Source organism: Uranotaenia lowii, chromosome 2, assembly GCF_029784155.1.
Source record: "Uranotaenia lowii strain MFRU-FL chromosome 2, ASM2978415v1, whole genome shotgun sequence".
Taxonomy (NCBI): domain Eukaryota; kingdom Metazoa; phylum Arthropoda; class Insecta; order Diptera; family Culicidae; genus Uranotaenia; species Uranotaenia lowii.
Window position 1 is genome coordinate 401,519,171 of NC_073692.1, and position 23,242 is coordinate 401,542,412.

The 23,242-nt window shown below is 32.9% G+C and overlaps 1 protein-coding gene across 1 annotated transcript in view; it reads right to left on the reverse strand.

Annotated features, from left to right (window-relative positions):
- The window catches only part of LOC129743537 (protein O-mannosyl-transferase Tmtc3), a 604,084-nt gene that overhangs the window by 86,179 nt on the left and 494,663 nt on the right, over positions 1-23,242 (reverse strand). Inside the window, exon 8 of the mRNA XM_055735575.1 lies at positions 15,578-15,836. Within this exon, the coding sequence (XP_055591550.1) occupies positions 15,578-15,836 (259 nt within the window). The remainder of the gene's footprint in view (positions 1-15,577; positions 15,837-23,242) is intronic.

A 23,242-nucleotide genomic window follows, 5' to 3' on the forward strand; every position in this document is an offset into this window, starting at 1 on the left:
ACCAAAAGCAATATGCAGATCGCGGAGACGTGGAGTTCAAGCGATTCAACCAAGAAGACTCGATCATGCTTCAGAATCACAACACAAAGACATGGGCTACCGCAACCATTCTCAAGTGTACCGACGGGAGAAGATCGTACGTGGTTACAGAAGGGGAAAGAGTACTGAGAAGAAATTCACACCACTTGCGACCAACAGTAGCCGATCAAACAGTGGAGCAGCCTACATCAACCGAGCAGCCTTATGAATGATTCGAAATTCAGAAAATTGGTCATGATGAATCCCATCCCTCACCAAGTGAATTTCGACCCTCGGTGCAACCCCAGATGACTCGGTCCGAAAGATCCATCAAACCGAAAAGGAGGAAGCCACGATTTTGAATATAATAAGTTTTGTTAAAACAAAGAGAAGATGTGACGTAATTTCAAACACTTACATTTCACCAAACATACTACACCTCTACATTACACAAACTATAATTTACTTGCCACACCTCACATGCCATGTATTGATACCATCTTACAATAAAGTTAGTTCTATCGCAATACTCAGACTTGTCTCTCAGTGCCATTCAATCGGCGTCCCCGGCAAAGAGCGGGAGATTTTGTTTTCACTTCGGTGTACTTTGTACGGGTATCACGGTTCAACTTTATGCAACTATGTATTTTGCCACCACTTTAACTAGACCCGATTTCGGATAGGTAATAGAAATAAGTCGCTTGATTGGACTTAATTTATATAGACTTTTTGGAGATGAAGTAAAATCCGTGTATTCGATTCAACTCTAGATTCTATTCCTGATCGGTACAGTACCGATCAATTGAAAATTTTATCCAGTAAAACTGTATTCGATATTCATTCTGGGCTTGAACTGGCGAACATTGGCTCAGGAGGCAACGAACTGTGCTAAGCCCTAAAATAAGAATCTTCAAAATCAGTCAACTTCAAGAAAACTTTCCATAATCTATTCATGAATGAAATCAATGAAATTTCTTCCTTTAAGGTCGTCAAATCTGCCAAAAATGTGCCACATCGGGGAATTCATAACAAATCCGCCCGAAAGACAGATATGCTATCCTGTGGTGGCGCTTACTCGCTCTCGATATAATTTCTGGACCGAAAATCTCCAGAGCAAAATAACAACCGAACGGGACCGAGACGCTATCGGGCTAATGGTCTTTCCAATGAACTTGATGCCCTCGTTTCGTCATCATGACCCTCAGTTGTTGTTGTTAGTCTGGTGCCGCCGCTCACCAAAAACGATGAAGATGCGGAATTCTGGGCAGCAATTCCGGAGAAATGTTTCCCCTCTAACGAGGACTACTGCCGCCACGGCCATTATTGGCATTGCGAGAGTCATTTTGACAGAAACTCTGATGTCTAAGGGGAAGGTCGTCTGGTGCGTAGCGATTTGTTGGCCGCGCCACGACGCTAAGATACGCAAGACAGATCCTTCAGAGATAGGACTCGCAACAGTCACACGCGACCAGGAAGGCTCATCTTCAGGAATGTTCGAATGGGAGCCTTTAAATCGCGCTACATTATTCAAGCAATTGCAAACGAGCAACTCGGCAAATTGTCTGGCGACCTGTGTCTGATGTGCTTCTCGGTGGGAGTAATTCCAAGAAACACTTTAACCCACACCTTCCCTCCATTCCGAAATGGATCCCTAAAAGCTTCCAAATGGCCTCGCGGAAGCACGAGCAACGGTGCGGCACGCGAAGGCGAGACAATTTCAATTAAACCAAAATGAAATAGGATTCCAGGACCAGGTTTGTGCTAGCAAATGAAAATCAAAATTTATTCGATGCCAAAGCCGATAAAATATAACCTCTCGCTAGCCAGAATCCTGAAATTGAGTCCTGGTGGTCACATCACAGCTAGAGCTACATAAGATAATGAGCTGTTCGAGGAGAAATTTCGTCCAGTAAATTATTTCATTTGGGATTATTTATTAACTTGAGATTTAACTCAACGTCCTGAATCGAAAGTTTTTCGATTTATTTAAATTTTTGGTTTAAGTTTTTTCCTATTTTATCTCAAACCAACAACATCGCGGTACAAATAGTAATCCTCCGAAGAAAGCTTTTTGGTCTTCTGATTTCTTTTCGTCATATAAGAGAGTTCATCGCTCACGGCAATTCAGTCAACTTAATCAGAGAGCATTCGAGTCTTTTTAGCATTTTACCTCCTTTAACCAAAATAAAAAAAAATCCACAACGAACAGGAAAAGAACCTCGCTGCACAACTCATGATTACAAATCTGTCTGCTTCATTTCCTGTCAATGTACTGTGTAGAAAAAGCGAAAAGTTTCCCCAGAAAGATTGATTCTTTCACAACTTCTTTTTTTGACTGGATTTACTCGAACCATGCGTGTGGGTAAGGGAAGATTTGCAGTAGGGTGGTTGTTTTTATGAGTTTTTCTTCAAAGAAAAATTCTTGTTAAAGGGCTCATTATTTGAAAAGACCTTTTCTTAAGTACTCGATCCAGTGGACAACCGAAAAAGTACAAAATGGTGAGATCTTTAGCCCCTGTAGTTAGGCAATTGTTGAGAAAATTATTAGAAAAGTTTCTTCGGCGGTTCAATTCTTCGTAGAACAAAAGTTATTTGTAGTAACCAAACTAAACTCCTGAAAATTTGTCAACGAATAACAAAGTTTAGGTTTTAGAGAGTTAAAGCTGTTGAAAAATAGGGGTGGAGAGTGGCTGTTCGAATTTACACCCCTCGCCCCTGTAAAGGGACATGAACTCATCACGAGTTTGTCTACCATTTAAAATTTTGATAAAAAATAAGGTGATTTGATACTTAAAATTTCGATTCAATCTTTCGATTGGAAACTCGAAAACTCATCTTAGCTCCAAAATGTGGAAACAAATTTTTTTTAAATTTTTACACTAAGTCACATGTGAAGGATAGAAGATAGACGTTAGACTGAGCCAATTAGTCTTAGGAAACATTTGAGATACCAGATGGTAAATCTCATTGGCTAATCTAAAGTTTGTTTTCAGTTTACAAAACTCTGATTAAGATGAATTCTATGTTGAATCATTGTTTAAATAGGTTTGTAAGTAATAAATTGATAAAAGCAAGGATTATTTGACGTTTTTTATTTCAAACTACCTGACCCGGTGTGCTTTGCTACATATTGTAAAAATAAATGAAATTTGTAAACATTATTTATTTTAATTCTTAAAGCAATTTCAGTATTTTTAAATAAAAAAATAATCAGGAGTTTTGAGTTGCAATGCAACGATGATTCGTCTTGTTTAGTGAAACTTGATCTTCAAATTTGTTTATTTAAATCTGAAATTTTCACTGTGTTTTTATAAGTTCCAAGAGTTATTTTATTATGTTAAGATGAATGTTTGATTGGTTTAACTAGCTTCTCAACACTTTCCCTCTTCCAAAGTGGGGAGGGCTCACGAACTCCCAAAAAACATGTTTGGCATCTAAATTACGTCACATGCAACATTAGGCTCGATTTATGTGATAAGTCCTCGAGTTATGCCAAATAGTAAAAATATGAAGTAAAAATGATTTCTTTTCTGATATCGCCTTGAAAAAGGGGAAGCGTCTCTAATTATTCGTACGCTGAGCAGAGCTAAGACCTCTTTTATAAAAGTTGGTGCTTGATTCATGCCATAAAAAGTGATATGGGTGCCTTCTACCCCTTTTCTCTTCCCATCCCTCGCTACTAGATGGAGGTAGGCGCTTCTAAAAATCATGCACATTTGTTCTTACCCTAAAATTCACTCATATCAAATTTATTCTGTAGCTCTGCAAAAAAAAAAATTTAGTCGCCCCCCCCCTCCCCTTCTCTTTCTCATGTGTAAGAAGGGTGGTGTTTGAAATAATAATCGAACAATTTTTTGAGCCCTAATCCTTTTTCATGCGAAATTTGGTTCCACATCTTTATTAAGTTCCATTTTCTTCATTAAGTTCTCGAGTTGTTCCAAAAATGGTACCTATATGAGCCTCTGCCCCCCTTTCCTATTTCCTCAATGGCAGAATGGAGGTTTTCAAATAATTACATAACTATTTCATGTATCACATGCTCTCCCATGCCAAACTTGGTTCCATTTGCTTGATAAATTCTCAAGTTATAAAAAAAAAACTAAGTAGAAGAGCTTCCGCGTTCCTTTGTGTCTCCCCTCTGATACAAATGAAGGGGTAAACATTTTTCGCACGCCAATACCCTCTTATCATTTCCTCCGATCATTTCAAATAAATAATTTGTTTTTTCTTGATAAGCGCTTGAATAATGCATAAGGAAACATTCTCCCTTCCCATCTCCCACTTCATTGGAGAGGAGTTCCAAATAATCATAGAAGGGTTTATCGAAATCAATTATCTTTTTATGCCAAAATTGGTTCCCTAATATGGGAGCTCCTCTTCCCCTTTCTCATCTTCCGCTGAAAAAAGCGGGCGTCTTAAGTAATCATAGAAACATTTCTCACACCTCAATATCTTTCTGAGCTTGATTTATTCTCGAATTACGCCAACAAAATTCAAAAAACACTTTCTACTGGAAGAAGCAAGGGGTCTCAAACTGTCATAGAAACATTTTTCATATCCAAAAACTCTTATATGCCACATCTGGTTCCATTTGCTCGATTATTTCTCGACATTGTTCAAACAATTGTAAATTGTCCCCTGTCGTCCCACTGATAGGATAGAGGATTCTTGAACCATTGTAGAAAGTTTCATTTTTCATAGAAAGATTTTTAGTGTCCAAATATTCTTCCATGACAAATGTGGTTCCATTTGATCGATTTCTTTTCGAACTTTGAACAACATTTATTGGAACCTCTCTCCCCAACTCTCTATCTTCCTACTAGAGAGAGGGATTGGCTTCAAACCATCATAGAGAGATTTATCGTGCCCAAGTACCTTCCCACACCAAGTTTGATTCTATATGTTCATTTAGCTCTCGAATTATGCAGAAATAAAATGTATGGGAGCCTCCGCACACCCATTGCCACGTAAATGAGGACAGGTAGATTAGGATTTAAGTTTGGCAAAAAATGTATGGGAGCCTCCCTCTCCAATTTCTATCTTCCCACTGAAGGTAGAAAGGGGCCTCATACTAAGTTATAAACATTTGACTTATTCCAGAGTTACGTCACAAAGTTTGCTAAATTTTTTTTGGCTTATTGTATGTAAGTTTTACAGGTCATATCGCACATTGAAAAAAATTGTACCTTCTACGGTCAAAATTTTATTCTCTACAATTTGAAACCAAAAGAATTTTTATTGAACAAATAGTTAACAAAATATAAGCAAAAGGAATCGTGACGTTACAATGCGTCTCTTTTTCCACTTTTCAGTTTTTTTTCAACACCGCATTTTTCTGCTCTTCTATTATAGATCAAATTTAATGAAAATTTCTGGAAAGTATCAATTCATTATAACCAACAAATCGCTGTTTTTGATTTTTTCAAATTTTGATTTCAATTTATTTTAGAGCGATTCAGTTTCGTGAAGTCACAATGCACCATTTTTTAAAGCAGGGTTTTGCAAAGCGTTGTGACGTCACGAAATTTTATGGTGAGCTACATGAAATAAATCAAAGCATAATCTTAACATTAATGCTTTATTTAATTAAAAAGCCTAAAAACTCAATAAATAATGTGATTTATTGAGACGATCCATGTATTCCCAAAAAATAAAAGGGAATTAAATCTCAAAGGCCCATATAAGCAGATAAGGTTTGCAACACTTCTCACATCAATTTTATTCGAAGTATTTTTGTACGATCATGTGAATATTGTTTAGAAAACAAACTAATACTGAGAAATATTTATTCGTAAAAGCGTTGAAATGTGTTTCTGAATTTTTATAATCTTTAATTGCAAAGGAAATCTTTTGATTCTTTTGATTGATCTTTTAAAAGTAAGTTAATGGACACTAGTGTGCCTAAATCAGCCGACTTTTGCAAATCATATAAATTGCAAGCTGAAAAAGATCCTAGGCCTAGCACAAAGTCCAGTGCTAAATTTGGGGATTGGACCACGAAAATAGATTACACAATGAGCCTAAAATTTGTATGGAATTATGAGAAATTGGGTTTGGAAGGAGCATGAAAATTAAGTTTTGGACCAATTTCTGAAGTCCTTATCGTAATGACATATAGTTTATCTCAAGGTTTCATTTTGACAATGGTTTAGTTAAAAAGGTTTTTGAGTTTCAAAAATTTGCTTCTGATGGGTCAATTACAAAAAAAAATACTTAAATGATCGTTAATCGACGCTTATATACCTGTTTTGATCGTTATAGCTGTTTTATGATAACTCTAATCGAAATGCGTTCTTCAGATGAAAAATTGTCATAATTAAAGGTTTAAAAAATTTAAAGAAAAGTTGGTTGATAAAGACCCAAAATATTGACGGAAACTGTTTTTTTTGTTCATGCCAAACAAAATCCACAAAATTTCATAAAAACTTTAAGAGCGTTGCGCAATCCCTTCCCTTAGAATAATATGGTCCAAATTTTTGCACGAGACTTTGTGCTAGTTCATATTTTAATTTATTAAATTTTGTAATTAAGTTCAAAGTCTCTTTTCTGAGATTTTATGTGAACATAAGGTCCGATTTGGGTTGTCTTGTGACATTTTTTGAAGTAAAAGCTTCAATTAAGGACAGTTTTTTTATTAGAATAATTTTATTTATTTTATTAATTAATTTTCTTTGAATGTTATATGAATTTTTTTTGATAGTAAAAGTTTATCTATTATGTTTACCATGTTCAAAGATTTTTTGAATCTCATTACATTTATTTCATGGAACTTATTTTGTTTGAATATAATGCCAGAGAGAAATAATAGCTACTAGTGGTGTTTTTCATTCTAGCAAAGATATATGAAGAACTTGATTTTTTGCAAGATTTTTATTCAAATCACAGATAACTACCTGCTTTATGATTTACAAATATTCTTTTACAAAATCGATGAGGATTTCATTTGTTTGATAGTTTGTTTATTCTCGAATCAAATATTTTTAAGCGCGATTATATAAGTTAGAAATGTTTAAAAACAACCGAGTTATTGCAAAAACAAATTTTTAGTTTCTTTTAAATCTTGATAATAGAATTCGTTATTGAAGCGCATTGTTGTGTTGAACTTGTGTTGAAGAAAAACTATAATAGTGTTGAAGTGAAAAGTCTTGAACATTTTCGAAAAAAAATAAATAAATTTTCAGGAAGTCACACGCATTCTTTCCCGGGTGCAAATTTCAGACCAATTTCTAGAAGAGTCTCCACAGTTTTAAATTGCGATTTCGAGGAAAAATTAAGTAGATGGGAGGGTTCTGAGTTTGAGAACTGTTTTCAATTTTATTGGTTTTTTTTTTCATTTTTGCAGTGGAGAGATAAGAATGAAGGAAGAGGCTGCCATAAAAGTTTGTTCATCAGCACCAGACATTATCAAGCAAATCAAGCCAAATTTGGGGCATGTTACGCGCCTTCAAACTACAATTTTCAAGCATGGCCTGCTAATATGAAAACCTGGGGAGGGTAATTCGGAAACTGCGTAAGAATTTTGTCATGATTTCTTGACCTCTCCTGAATGTGTCGTTTTTACTTTTCCTTGATGGCAGGGCTGCCAACATTTTTTTTTCAAAAATCAGGGAACTGATGAAATAAAAATCAGGCAAAATCGGGCTACGTTAAAGTTACGGAAATTTCGCTCAAAATGATGACCTTTTTTTCATCATCATTCCATATAATGTTTGTTGTGAGCCTGCTTGGTTGAATAATTTTACTGAATCAAATCAATCGGGAGATTCCCTTTTTTTTTTAACAAGAATTGAAGGGAATCTTTCGATTGCTTTGTTTCAGCCACATTTTCACTTTTTAACTTCAGCAATTGTACCTAGTCCAGTTCCTTAGTATCCATTTTTCATCACATTCACAAAAATCAGGCAAAATCAGGATTATTTGAAAAAAAAACCAGGGAATTTCAATGACTTATCAGGTTGTCAAGCAGAGCCTCGAAAAATCAGGCAAATCCTAAAAAAAATCAGGCACATTGGCATCTCTGCTTGATGGGCCTGCCTTTTTTTTTTATTCAAAAAGCTGTTACTCTTACGCTCTTTTGAAAATCCACCAGAATTACTTCTTATAGGCTAAGGTTGCCAGATCCGGGTTTGCCCGGATATTCAATAAAAAATTTGGGAACAGTCAGGCCCGGCCCGGTTGCCCGGATTTCATTGGAAAATGCCCGGATTTTGCTCGGATTTATTCACTTTATTTGGCAAAATATTTATTTATTCCTCTAAACTGGAAATTTTTTGAGCTTGTTTTACAAAAATAATCATGATAACCTGATAAACGACGAAAAATCTGTCGATGAGCTTCAACATTTTTTTTCAATTTTCTTTCTTGAATTTTTGCTGAGAAATTTCTGGATTTTGACAAAAATTGTCAGATATTGCCTGGATTTTCGTCAATTTTGAAATCAAATGCCCGGATTTTGCTAGGTTTTTATATAAAATTTCTCGAATTTGTCGAATTGACCCGAAAACGTGCTGGAAAAAAATATGGCAAACTTATTATAGGCTAACCCAGCTAACATGAAATCGTAATAAAAATGATAATCCAAATCGACTAGTAAGACATTTTCAATAAGCATCGTAAACACGTTGGTATTAAGTGATATTCTACCATTCATTTACGACAAGCTTTGCCCAAAAAAAGTGAAATCGGATAGCAGTTTAGTCAACTCGTAAATATGTCTCCAAAAAGTTGAGAATATGCTAATTCGACATTTACGATTTGAGTGAACTGATTTACGATAAATGGGCGGTCCTTCAATTGACATTCTATCCAGTCTCTTCCTTTGAACGGTTCGTAAAAAGAAAATCTCACCAATAGAGCTATAGCGTGGATCATCTCAACTGATGAGTTGGCATCGTGGTAAGATATCGGACAGCGAACTCGAAGGACTGGAGTTCAAATCTCTGTCGAGGATTTTTTTTTTCATTTATTTATCTTTTTGTGGGAAAATCTAATCGTTGGAATCTTGTCATTGTAGGTTTATCGCCTCCACTTTTATAGCTATATGCTATTTTGGTAAGTTTAATACAATCTTTTCATCTGGTATATTCGTTTGAATAATTTTGTTGTACCTGCGTTATGCCTTCATAAATGTTTGCTGGGAAGTTGCTTATTCAATTGTAATAATGAAACCAATTGTTTCCCCTTTTTGTAAAAAGCAAAAAGTAAACCCAATGTATAAGGAACGAATTTAGGCGATCTTCATGTGAATTTTATGCTTTGAAGACTATTTAAACATTGAGAAGAATAAGTAAACTAATAATACTTTGTCAATTATCTAAAAGGCAGATGTAGAATTTTCTTTTAAATCTTCAGTTCCAGAACACCTCACATTTATGCACTGAAAATGTTAAACCAAATTTTCTTCACTGGAATAAACAAATCGGATCAATCCAAGTGGGAAAAATTCGGTTTTCCTCAGAACCACTCTAAGCGTTTCCAGACGTATGAGAAAACCAATGATTGAATAGATCCAAAGAAAAATGCAACGGAAGATGAAGACGGTCTGCTCTTCGACGACGAAAACGCAAGAAAGGCATTGCGCCCGGATGGTGGGTAGGACATGTTTCTATGCGATTAGAGCGCTTCTTGAATAGGTCGGAAAGACCACCAACCTTAGTAGAAGGCAGAAAAAACATCTGAAAAGGGAAAAGAAAGGAATTTCCTCCTTCACCGTGTTACTGGCTTCGGGCCATGAAAGACGTTGCTTCTTTTATTTTTTCGTTTCTTAAGTATTCATCTTCTTTGAAGACCCCCTCCTTCTCATGAATGGTGCCGGTGCCACAACCGGGGGACAATTTAGCTTTCAAATAGGGAAACAAGCTTGTCATCTGGGGTTGTGCCGCGGATACTGCTTTCTTGTTAGCTAGCTAGCTCCCATCTAAGTATTGGATGGGTTGACTAAAATTTGCCCTTTGCTAACAAATGTTGGCTTCCGGAGAGATTTTTTGTCCTATCTTCCTTGGAGGATACCTTTTCCCGTGTTGTCTCCTTTTTTCTGGGGTTTAGATCCAGGTGGTTGAAGTTGGAAACGAGGTTGGATTCTTTTGAAGTACTCGAAACGGTGGATTTCCTTTTGTGTTCAAACATGTTCCTTCAGAGATGGCGGGTGTTTTGAGGGTTTGTGGAGTTAAATCTCGAAAACATGAAAAATGTCTTCGAACAGAATTTCGACTCAAAAAAAATTAGAATTATTTGGTATTTTCTTTACTAAATTAAGGCTACTCTCAATCAGGAAGCCCATAAGAACGTAGTTTGGGACACCTATCAGATGATAATTTAATCAAAGGTATGCCTCTGTTTATTTCTCAACCAAAGCAATACCATCCCTTCACGTTCCAATAAAACATACAGCGAAGCGAGATTCACTCGACAAGAGAATTAAACGGAAACCATTTCAACGAAGAAAAAAAGGAAAAACTCAAATGGAATGCATACGTTCGCAGAGGAGCCCATTTGATGTGAAAAGGGGAAATTTTCCTAAGCCAGTAACGAAGATGCCCCAACTCTGTCCCGTTTTCCAAGTGGAAAGCAAAATTATGTTCCCAGTGCCTTCTGTAATGAATTTGTTCCCGGAAAATGTACCTACCGTAGACATACTATGAAGGAGAGAGCACATTCTTTCGGTTCCGGTAGACTTGCTTCAATGGAAATTTCGGTCCGGAACAAACCAAAAGTTAAGCCGATTCGAAAGGGTCGTCGTCGCAAGATGCTCCTCAATGGCAGTTCGTCGTCTTTGAAAGCTGGCAAAACACACACACACACAATCGATTCCGAATTTCTAAGACAGGATCCAAACGGAAGACGAAGACAAAAAGTCGAGTTCCCCATCATTGATGCTTATGAATTGGTAATGCATCTTACAGACCCTTCGATTTTGCCAATTGAATAGAAAAGAGTTCTTTTATGATTTTTTTTCGGTGCTGCAGCCATCTGCTCTAATCGCATCACTTTGTCAATTTGTCTTTATCAAATAATAAACTGATCAAGGTAGAAAAAAAATCTCAACTGTAGGACACTCAATGGAATTTTCTCTTTTCTTTCGTTCAATTCCGGTCAATTTGGTTGACCCTCCGCTGACGTATCCGGACTGTGGGCGATGCTGATTGAACTGATTCCTAGGAAACTTTAATAAGGAGACTATCGATCATCATTGCACAGAAAATTGGATCTTTTTATTAGCCAGAGGAAAAAAAGTACTCAATATGAATACCGGAATGAAAAACCAACCTAAGGGGAATCTGGTTATCGTATCTTATTTCTGTAATTTTTGCCTTTTTTGTCATTTTTGTCATTTTCGTCATTTTTGTCATTTTTGTCATTTTTGTCATTTTTGCCATTTTTGAAATTTTTGTCATTTTTGTCATTTTTGTCATTTTTGTCATTTTTGTCATTTTTGTCATTTTTGTCATTTTTGTCATTTTTGTCATTTTTGTCATTTTTGTCATTTTTGTCATTTTTGTCATTTTTGTCATTTTTGTCATTTTTGTCATTTTTGTCATTTTTGTCATTTTTGTCATTTTTGTCATTTTTGTCATTTTTGTCATTTTTGTCATTTTTGTCATTTTTGTCATTTTTGTCATTTTTGTCATTTTTGTCATTTTTGTCATTTTTGTCATTTTTGTCATTTTTGTCATTTTTGTCATTTTTGTCATTTTTGTCATTTTTGTCATTTTTGTCATTTTTGTCATTTTAGTCATTTTTTTCATTTTTGTGATTTTTTTCATTTTTGTCATTTTTGTATTTTTTTAAATTTTTGTCATTTTTGTCATTTTTGTCATTTTTATCATTTTTGTCATTTTTGTCATTTTTGTCATTTTTGTCATTTTTGTCATTTTTGTCATTTTTGTCATTTTTGTCATTTTTGTCATTTTTGTCATTTTTGTCATTTTTGTCATTTTTGTCATTTTTGTCATTTTTGTCATTTTTGTCATTTTTGTCTTTTTTGTCTTTTTTGTCATTTTTGTCATTTTTGTCATTTTTGTCATTTTTGTCATTTTTGTCATTTTTGTCATTTTTGTCATTTATGTCATTTTTGTCATTTTTGTCATTTTTGTCATTTTTTGTCATTTTTGTCATTTTTGTCATTTTTATCATTTTTGTCATTTTTGTCATTTTTGTCATTTTTGTCATTTTTGTCATTTTTGTCATTTTTGTCATTTTTGTCATTTTTGTCATTTTTGTCATTTTTGTCATTTTTGTCATTTTTGTCATTTTTGTCATTTTTGTCATTTTTGTCATTTTTGTCATTTTTGTCATTTTTGTCATTTTTGTCATTTTTGTCATTTTTGTCATTTTTGTCATTTTTGTCATTTTTGTCATTTTTGTCATTTTTGTCATTTTTGTCATTTTTGTCATTTTTGTCATTTTTGTCATTTTTGTCATTTTTGTCATTTTTGTCATTTTTGTCATTTTTGTCATTTTTGTCATTTTTGTCATTTTTGTCATTTTTGTCATTTTTGTCATTTTTGTCATTTTTGTCATTTTTGTCATTTTTGTCATTTTTGTCATTTTTGTCATTTTTGTCATTTTCGTCATTTCTGTCATTTTTGTCATTTTTGTCATTTTTGTCATTTTTGTCATTTTTGTCATTTTTGTCATTTTTGTCATTTTTGTCATTTTTGTCATTTTTGTCATTTTTGTCATTTTTGTCATTTTTGTCATTTTTGTCATTTTTGTCATTTTTGTCATTTTTGTCATTTTTGTCATTTTTGTCATTTTTGTCATTTTTGTCATTTTTGTCATTTTTGTCATTTTTGTCATTTTTGTCATTTTTGTCATTTTTGTCAGTTTTGTCAGTTTTGTCAGTTTTGTCAGTTTTGTCAGTTTTGTCAGTTTTGTCATCTTTGTCATTTTTGTCATTTTTGTCATTTTTGTCATTTTTGTCATTTTTGTCATTTTTGTCATTTTTGTCATTTTTGTCATTTTTGTCATTTTTGTCATTTTTGTCATTTTTGTCATTTTTGTCATTTTTGTCATTTTTGTCATTTTTGTCATTTTTGTCATTTTTGTCATTTTTGTCATTTTTGTCATTTTTGTCATTTTTGTCATTTTTGTCATTTTTGTCATTTTTGTCATTTTTGTCATTTTTGTCATTTTTGTCATTTTTGTCATTTTTGTCATTTTTGTATTTTTGTCATTTTTGTCATTTTTGTCATTTTTGTCATTTTTGTCATTTTTGTCATTTTTGTCATTTTTGTCATTTTTGTCATTTTTGTCATTTTTGTCATTTTTGTCATTTTTGTCATTTTTGTCATTTTTGTCATTTTTGTCATTTTTGTCATTTTTGTCATTTTTGTCATTTTTGTCATTTTTGTCATTTTTGTCATTTTTGTCATTTTTGTCATTTTTGTCATTTTTGTCATTTTTGTCATTTTTGTCATTTTTGTCATTTTTGTCATTTTTGTCATTTTTGTCATTTTTGTCATTTTTGTCATTTTTGTCATTTTTGTCATTTTTGTCATTTTTGTCATTTTTGTCATTTTTGTCAGTTTTGTCAGTTTTGTCAGTTTTGTCAGTTTTGCCAGTTTTGTCAGTTTTGTCATCTTTGTCATTTTTGTCATTTTTGTCATTTTTGTCATTTTTGTCATTTTTGTCATTTTTGTCATTTTTGTCATTTTTGTCATTTTTGTCATTTTTGTCATTTTTGTCATTTTTGTCATTTTTGTCATTTTTGTCATTTTTGTCATTTTTGTCATTTTTGTCATTTTTGTCATTTTTGTCATTTTTGTCATTTTTGTCATTTTTGTCATTTTTGTCATTTTTGTCATTTTTGTCATTTTTGTATTTTTGTATTTTTGTCATTTTTGTCATTTTTGTCATTTTTGTCATTTTTGTCATTTTTGTCATTTTTGTCATTTTTGTCATTTTTGTCATTTTTGTCATTTTTGTCATTTTTGTCATTTTTGTCATTTTTGTCATTTTTGTCATTTTTGTCATTTTTGTCATTTTTGTCATTTTTGTCATTTTTGTCATTTTTGTCATTTTTGTCATTTTTGTCATTTTTGTCATTTTTGTCATTTTTGTCATTTTTGTCATTTTTGTCATTTTTGTCATTTTTGTCATTTTTGTCATTTTTGTCATTTTTGTCATTTTTGTCATTTTTGTCATTTTTGTCATTTTTGTCATTTTTGTCATTTTTGTCATTTTTGTCATTTTTGTCATTTTTGTCATTTTTGTCATTTTTGTCATTTTTGTCATTTTTGTCATTTTTGTCATTTTTGTCATTTTTGTCATTTTTGTCATTTATGTTAATTTTGTCATTTTAGTCATTTTTGGAAAATTTGAAAAATTTGACATGTTTCCAATCTTCCCAATTTTGCAATTTTTGCAAGTTTTTTTCCAATTTTGCTTATTCTTGACAATTTTGACAATTTTGACAATTTTGACAATTTTGACAATTTTGACAATTTTGACAATTTTGACAATTTTGACAATTTTGACAATTTTGACAATTTTGACAATTTTGACAATTTTGACAATTTTGACAATTTTGACAATTTTGACAATTTTGACAATTTTGACAATTTTGACAATTTTGACAATTTTGACAATTTTGACAATTTTGACAATTTTGACAATTTTGACAATTTTGACAATTTTGACAATTTTGACAATTTTGAAAATTTTGACAATTTTGACAATTTTGACAATGTTGACAATTTTGACAATTTTGACAATTTTGACAATTTTGACAATTTTGACAATTTTGACAATTTTGACAATTTTGACAATTTTGACAATTTTGACAATTTTGACAATTTTGACAATTTTGACAATTTTGACAATTTTGACAATTTTGACAATTTGACAATTGTGACAATTTTGACAATTTTGACAATTTTGACAATTTTGACAATTTTGACAATTTTGACAATTTTGACAATTTTGACAATTTTGACAATTTTGACAATTTTGACAATTTTGACAATTTTGACAATTTTGACAATTTTGACAATTTTGACAATTTTGACAATTTTGACAATTTTGACAATTTTGACAATTTTGACAATTTTGACAATTTTGACAATTTTGACAATTTTTACAACTCTGACAGGTTTTGACAATTTTGACAATTTTGACAATTTTGACAATTTTAACAATTTTGACAATTTTTACAACTCTGACAGGTTTTGACAATTTTGACAATTTTGAAAATTTTGATAGTTTTTGACTATTTCATTTTTGGAAAAATGAAAAACGCAATAACAATTTTTCTCTATTTTTGCATTGACATTTTCATTCAATGTGTGTCAGAAATAAATTTCGTTGATTTATGGAGACCACAATTTTTTGGTTACTTCCAAATTTAATTCAAAATCGACGTGACTAGCCTTGATGTACCATTCTCTTGTCAACTCGTATAATTCTAGGAACCTTCTATTTAAACCATTTCGACAGTGGGTTGTCATCTTCGGCACGGACATTCATAAATTATGATTTATGGTTCTCGGATATGATTTTGGCTTCCGATGATGATGGGTGGCTTGGGGCCAAGTAAATGTTAGGTCTGTTCTGTACTCACCATCACGATGACCCCGGACTTGTACCGGTCCGTTTGCTGCACGAAGGCCACCCACGCTAGGACGGCCAGCAAGCTGTAGGTCCCGAGAGTGACGGCGTTCCGGGCATCGGAGAAGCTTTCCACCAGCGGAACCGTTCCCATGGTCCAATCACAGCACAGGTCACACGGAAACAGCAGCAGCCACAGGTTGACCGATGCCAGATAGTTATAGGTCAGCTGCCGGGATGGGGTTGTCGCAACCGAGGCTGGATTGTCGAATCTGCAAGAGAAAGAGGGAGAGAGAACAGATGGGCCGTTAGTTGGCTGCCATAAAATCCGGAAATTCTCTGATTAACTTTGGTGGAGCGGAGAGTCATAAAGATATGGGCCAATGGACGGATGGATGGAGACTTTGGAACGGTGGGACAATTTCACTGACAAAAACAAAAAAAGGATTCTTATTTATAAATAACCAACTATATACTGAATAATAAACTTGAAAGTTGCAATAGTCATTAATATGTACGTTTTATGTGGCTTAAACGCAATTCCCATGAGTGAACTGTATGTACTCATTAATGAACTTGAAAGTTGCAAAAGTGATTTATCTGTACGTTGTAAGAGACTTAAGTCACATAAAGGGCACAAAAGTGTTCAAAACGGGATTTACTAAGTCACATAAAGTGCATTGAGGTGCTTTCAAAATCACATCACTACTTCGAGTTTTAGTTTAAGTTAGAACAACATCTAGGCGTGGTCTTGTGGTATCGTAATCGATTTTCACCACGAAGGTCGGGGATTGATCCGTAGGCCGGGTAACTTTTTTTTTTCAATAAGTAATTTGGTACTCAAGTGACCATTCTGATGCGTTATATGTATGAAATATAGGAAAAAAGCAATCATGTACTGAACATATTAAACAATCAAGAGTAGATACGAAATATGAAGCTAAGTTAAAACGCTGCTGGAAGCTGAATAGAAGATCATTAAGACTTGTTTTGGATCTTGAAAGTAGCAATAAGGACTTATATTTTGAACTGCATAGAACAAACTTCATGTCAATTATAGGGCTAAGCAAGCTTTTTTGTACCTATTTTATGGGACTTTTAGTTGCTTGGGAAATATGTCACTTCAAACGAAAGTAACCAAAACCAAGGTTTAGCGGTTCAAATATCCAACTTTTTTTTTAAAGAAGTTTTTTTTATGGATTTTGTGTATGGTTGAATTTCAATTTCTCCCGTTGTGCACTGCTTCAGTGCACTTTCACTTGGTCCAGATCTGTCACGACTGTTAAGGGGACAAGTTACAGCGCTGCTAACATTCAGAAGAACAATTACCGTCAAGAAACCCCAAGTCGGTTAAAAGGGGGGAATAGTAAAACCGAAACCCACTAAAAGCGCCATGAAACCATCGATAGAGTAGTAAAATTATTTTACTGGAATGAAATTAGATATTTTACTGCACAATTTTGTCCACACAAGTTCCCCGGCTGGTCGTCACGTCCTTCTCGGGGTCTTGTCGTCACAATTTTGCGACCAAGCTGCACGTTTTGACCCCCTTCGGGAGTAAACATTAAGTGGTGACACGTGTTGGGCGAAAACTGAAAAAACACATTTTCGCCTTAGAGCTCGAATCATAAGTTTTCGATTTCTTCAGCACAAAAATGAAAAATACCATTTTTTGAAATTTTTCTTTTTTTGAACAGTTAAGTACTCGTTTTTGTCACTTGGATGACTCACCTTTAAGGGTGAAATTGAATTCCTAAAATTCATATTCCGGCGCAAATATCTCTAGGAATCTCAATTCGGTACGATGACATTGCAGTTGGTGGCAAAAGGGTTGAACTTCCCTCCCCTTGCTGAGCAAATGTCCAAAGGAGAAAGTATGAAATAAGTTGTCGTCTCGCATACTTGCTGCTGGTAACGGAACGATATGTGACGGTTTTATGCTTTTTGGCTCTCCCTCTAGGTTCCACACCAAGAGTGACTCCTCAGGACGGGAGATATGTTGGAGATGGCTTTTCTTACATATTTTTTCGTCCCCCAGCTTGGGGAGCGATTTGATGTTTGGTTTATTTCATGGTTTCACTTTGCTGGCATTTCGATGGTTTTTTTTCGACTTGCGACCCCCTTCGGGAGGGTGTCTGATGGCATCTTGTAATTGGGATTTGGCGGTCGTAAACCATACTATAGCAGGTCGACCCGAATTCCGATGTGATGTTAGGAAAAATGGGTGAAATCGGGACTCATACGTTGAATACCATAATCAATACTTCAATTTTAATAAAAAATCAGAGTTAGAAATAGGAATCTCAATCAAAAATATTAAACCAAAATTAGGATCAGATAAGAGATTCAAAATCATAATTAACTGATGCAAAATAGGATTTTAAATTAAGTATCACCGTGCCTTTAGACTTCGACCAAGTTTAAACAAATCGAGCTTTAGATTTTGAGTTCATATACGAAGTTCTGAACTTAGAAGAATTTTATGAAAAGTAAAGCTTTGGAATCGGATTTCTGTTTTAAAGTTGACACTTGTGGTATGAATACTTGGCATTGAACAATCTTATTTTAATTTTCAACTGTCAATTTAACAAAAATCTACAATTTTAATCAAATATTTGAAACAGTTGGCAAAACTTAAGTGTAATCAATAAACCCATATTTACTACTGAGGCTATTGTCTGAGTTGACTTGTCGAAGATCTTTCTGAATTTCGCTGGATCGGTTAAATTTGCTTTATTTGAATCATAAAAAGTGGCTCCAGAGAGTCCAGAGTTAAAAACACTAACATAAGTTCGAACTTACTACTTGCCATATTCTTTAAAGCAAAAAATAACACAAAGGAACAGCATATTTCGTGCCATTGATTCTATGATTGATTTTGGAAGATTCTGGCGCGTTAAATTTAAATCATTCTTCAAATTTTGTCTTAACCCTCGTGGTTTGGTAATGTTACGTGTATGTAAAATGGTAATAAGATTAAAAAATTGATCAGTTTTGAGTTAAATTGATATTTGGAAACTGATTAACTAATAAATCAACATGAAAACTATAAACAGATTTTAATTTTTTGTTATCATTCATCCGATCTTTAATTAAGGTGTTGTCTAGATATTTAAGTATCTGGAATACAACGCATTAACGAAACCAAATTTTACAAATTTTCAAATCTTATACATAAAAAAAGAGGTGATAAACGGACGGTTGGAATGAAGTAAAATTTGGTATCCAAGGGAATTTCAGGTCAGAGATGGTTTGTATAGTAGTTTCGAGAATCTCACTTTTTATGGAAGGGAGGCTCCCATACAAAATCATCTTTTTTGCCTATCTTATATTTAAAAATTAAGGCGATTTCTTTGTAACACCATTACGTATAAACGGACGGTCGGAATGAAGTGAAAGTTGATATCCGAGGGTTTTTCGGGTCAGAGATGGTCTGTATAATAACTTTGAGAATCTCGCTTTTTATGGAAGAGGAGATTTCATGCTCAATCAACTTGAAATGGGACACAACTCGAAAAACTTTATGCCGATTTTCAAAAAAAAAAAAAAATCACGAGCACGAAAAAGTTGAAGACGTATTGATGATATTCTATAGTTTTCAACGATTTATTAAGTAAAAGGTGGAACGAAGTTTACCGGGTCAGCTAGTTTTACATAGAAATGAATTTAAAAAAAAAATTGTAATTTAAAAAAAATAATTTTTAAAAACTTTGAGATTTTAACTCATTCACAATTTTTGTTGAAGGCTGCAATTCGATTTGATCGATTATAAAATGCTGTATTAAGAGAGGGGGCAATGGGGGGCAAATGCCCTTGGCTTTAATCAGAGTACTTAAAATAATCAAGGAAACAAAACTGGAAAATTGGAATTAAAACACAAAAGAAGCCACCTCTGAAACAATATCTCGAATAATTTCACTGTAATTCAAGTTGAGGGAGCCCCCTAGAATAAACATTGCAGAATTTTCCCCGCATTTAAGCGGGTTGATCAAATAAGGACACTTTTTTTTTTAAATCAAAATCTGGGCGTTTGATTTCGAATTTTCAACACAAAAAATCATGTAGAATTCAGTTATTATTTTAAGAAAATTCAACTTGCGTTTTCATTTTTGTCAAACACCTTAGTAGCTTTCGTATCGTTTTTCAAACTCCCGAGAATAATAATTTAGATAAAGCTTTAACCCACACCAAGTTAAAACAGAACTGAGTAGAATTTGAATTTTCTGTTTCTTTTTAAAGTGAATAAACTGAGTAAAAAGGGACTTTTTTTAACAATATTCTGGCAACCGTTCATTGCTTCGCTTGCCCACTTTACTTTGAAAACCAGGCATATTGAAAAAAACCCAGAAAATCTGGAATGTTTACTCAACATCGGAACAGGAATGTCAACCCAACAATTAGGAGAATTATTATTAAATTGGCAATATATTTTAAAAAGTTCCAGATAATTAAACTTCCAGATAAATCATAAAAAAATTTTTTTTGGATTTTGCAGTGGCTGGAATTACTTTTTCTTAAACTTTGTCGAAATTTGGATAAATAACAGTATCAGTTTTTGGAGCAAGAAGATGAAACATTTTAAAAAAAGCATTTCTCATTTTCATTCAGAACAAATGTCATACAACATGAAAAAACAACTTAAAACTTACACTATTAGCTTAGCTTGATTGACTACTCACATCCACCTTAAATCGTAAAATCCGAAATGCTGTTCTACTATAAAGATGTTTGTATGAGAAAAAAATGTTAGATTTGTTGAAACTTTACATCTATAGTTGAGTTGAGTTTTCAATTAAGGCAAATCGGTAATATTCAAAGAAAAATAAATTTCATATAGCATTTTGAACTCCACGATCGCTGGTGTGGCTCAGTAGAACGAATTCCACATCGCCAATGTTTGCTACTCCGTGATTGACCGAGGCCATCAATTTTGTACAAGGGTCAAAAGAATGGTACCTGGGATTAGTCCATTCTCAATGTACAAAACTGATGCTCTCTCTTTGAACATCAATAACGGCGCCGGCCACGTCCTAGTAGTCAATGGATAGTTAGGAAAAAAAAAGGGATGAAAGACATAAATATGCGCTTTAGGACCGAGGTCACCTCTGCATCCTAGCAAATAATTTTGTTAAGGAGATTGGGTTAAAGGATATGATCTGGAGACACTTTTGACTGTGTTGTGATCTTAATGAATAAACTATATATTCTCATTTACTCCTAATGTTTGTGTAAATTGCAAGCTATAAACTCATTTTCTTTATACTTTAACTAAATAAACCACTTCTAACAAATTAACTAAGGAAAGATTTGAACGCATCGTTTGAATATAAGAACTCATCACTATTATCTGCAACATTTTGAAGCACTTTAAAGATAAATGAAATATTCAACGAAGACACGAATATCCCAGGAGTGGTAAAGTGTCTCTAATAAACTAAATAATAATAAGAAATATTCAACATTTATACAAAAATCTTGTTTTTTTAATGTAACAGAGGGAACTGTTTTTAACCTATGGCTGACTTTCACATAACATTTTTTTATTGTTTTTTTCATGTCCGCTACTGTTTTAAGTCATAAAGAAACTTCACCGCAACAATTTGAAATATTTTATGAAATTTGAAGCTTTCCTGATGCACACCTCAAAGATTATCTATAAAAAAAATCCTAGCCCAACCTGGTTATAAACAACAACAAAAATTGTGGTTATCGATCACTTGAGCATAAAATAACAAACATTTAAGGTTGCCACCGAATGACAAAAGATAACTTAAAACTTACACTATTTGCGACAAACTTTATAAATATCAAATTTATAAATAGAAATTAAACAAAGAAATGTGATATTACACTCCACAATTTTACCCTGACGATATCCGGATGAAAATGAAAGTGAAAAACAACATTGAAAGTGATTCGAATTTATGTGTTTTCTAGATTTTTGCTGGAAATAAAATAAATTAAAATAATAATCTAGAATGATTATTTTAAAAGCATAAGTATTTGAATAAATAGTACATTATTATAGTATGCACCCTCTTCCTGATAATCAATTAAAGATTTATGATCAAATGACCATAAAATAACACTTAAAATAAACCTAAACCAAGAAAAAAAGTTGAAATTTCACATTGAACAACCCATTTGCTCCTTAATGCTTAAATTTGATCACGAGAGATGTTTGTTTGTGAGCCTTCAAAAAACCAGATATTTTAAGATTTTAAAGTTACATTTTAAGTAACATTAAAAATCTCCTAATAAAAACCAAATTAAGCCTATTTGAAACTCAATTTATAGGCTTTCGAACGTAGTGAACAGCTTTCAGATATTTTATTTTTAAACTTAGTTAATGAGGATTATCTTCCAAAATTTCATGTTGATCAAAGTTACCGCGCTGATCAAAGTTCCCCCAGTTTACGGTACTTCAATTTTTTTCTCTGCTGAAATAAATATCCTGAATTCAGCATATTATTTTCCAATTGGCAGTCCATTCTCAACTTATGTTCATCATTTAAATATTCTCGTAGTTGAACTGCGAATTTCCACCACTGATTTATTTAAAATAAATATTTATAATCTTCTCATCTTGTCTTCTTCTGGACTTTGAAACAGCGATTAAATTCATTGAGATTTTTATGTCTTTTGTTATTCCTTCAGTTTGATGATTTTTCTGAGCATTGAGAACTCGAGATCATTTTTTAAGGTACTAAATGATTACTTAATTACGTCATTCAGGGCCATAGGAAGAACCGGGGAAGGGGCGGGGGGTCTGTTTGGTTGTCATAATTTTTCCTATAATATTTTTTCTTAAACAATGAATTCATGGAAAATAGTAAAAAAAAGTAAGTTCTGTGTAATTATTCATGTTTGAGTTTTTTACATTAGAAGTTAGTATTTTTTTTAATTCTGACATTTGAGAAAACATCCCAGCCCAAATTTTTATTTGATATGTAGAAAAAATAAACAAAAGATCTTGAAGGTTTCAAAGATAACCATTTTAAGCATTGATGAATTTTTATCATATATTTAAGTGAATCGAAGAAAGTGAGAGATTAAGTTTGCGGTTCTAATAAGTTTTATTTTTTCCTCTTGTAAACTCGATTAAAATTAATGACCTTTGTTTGAAACTTTGTATTTGAAGTATTTTCAATAATAATCAAATGAAATGAACAAATGAATAATTACAATCCTGTAAATATTTTTTTGAAATTAAAATCTATTTTTATTTTCTTAAAACGAAATCTTTAAAACGAATCCCAATCATTATTTACATACCTATTTGTAACTTCTCTGGTTTGTGTTTCCAAATTGACTCTGATTGGATATAAAATTTTAATTTTGAATCACGAATCAAAATTTTGAAATTACGTTCTCCTGAAAATTGAAGTCTTTATGGAATTCTTAAATGAATATTTTAACCTTGATTTAAAACTTCACTTCGAACTGAATCTGAATCTAAATTTTTAATTTTGATTAATTATCTAGATTCTGAGTCAAAATTTGCATTTCGAATTTGAAAACGATTTTTGAATCTAAGTTCCAGATTAACATTCCTATTGATGTGAACATAAAACAAAATTTGTATTAGAACCCTCAACAAAAAATTTCTAATTTGAATTTTGTTTTTTCGACTCGTGAATCTAGGTGAAAATTGCGAGCTATGAAACTTTTTTGAGTT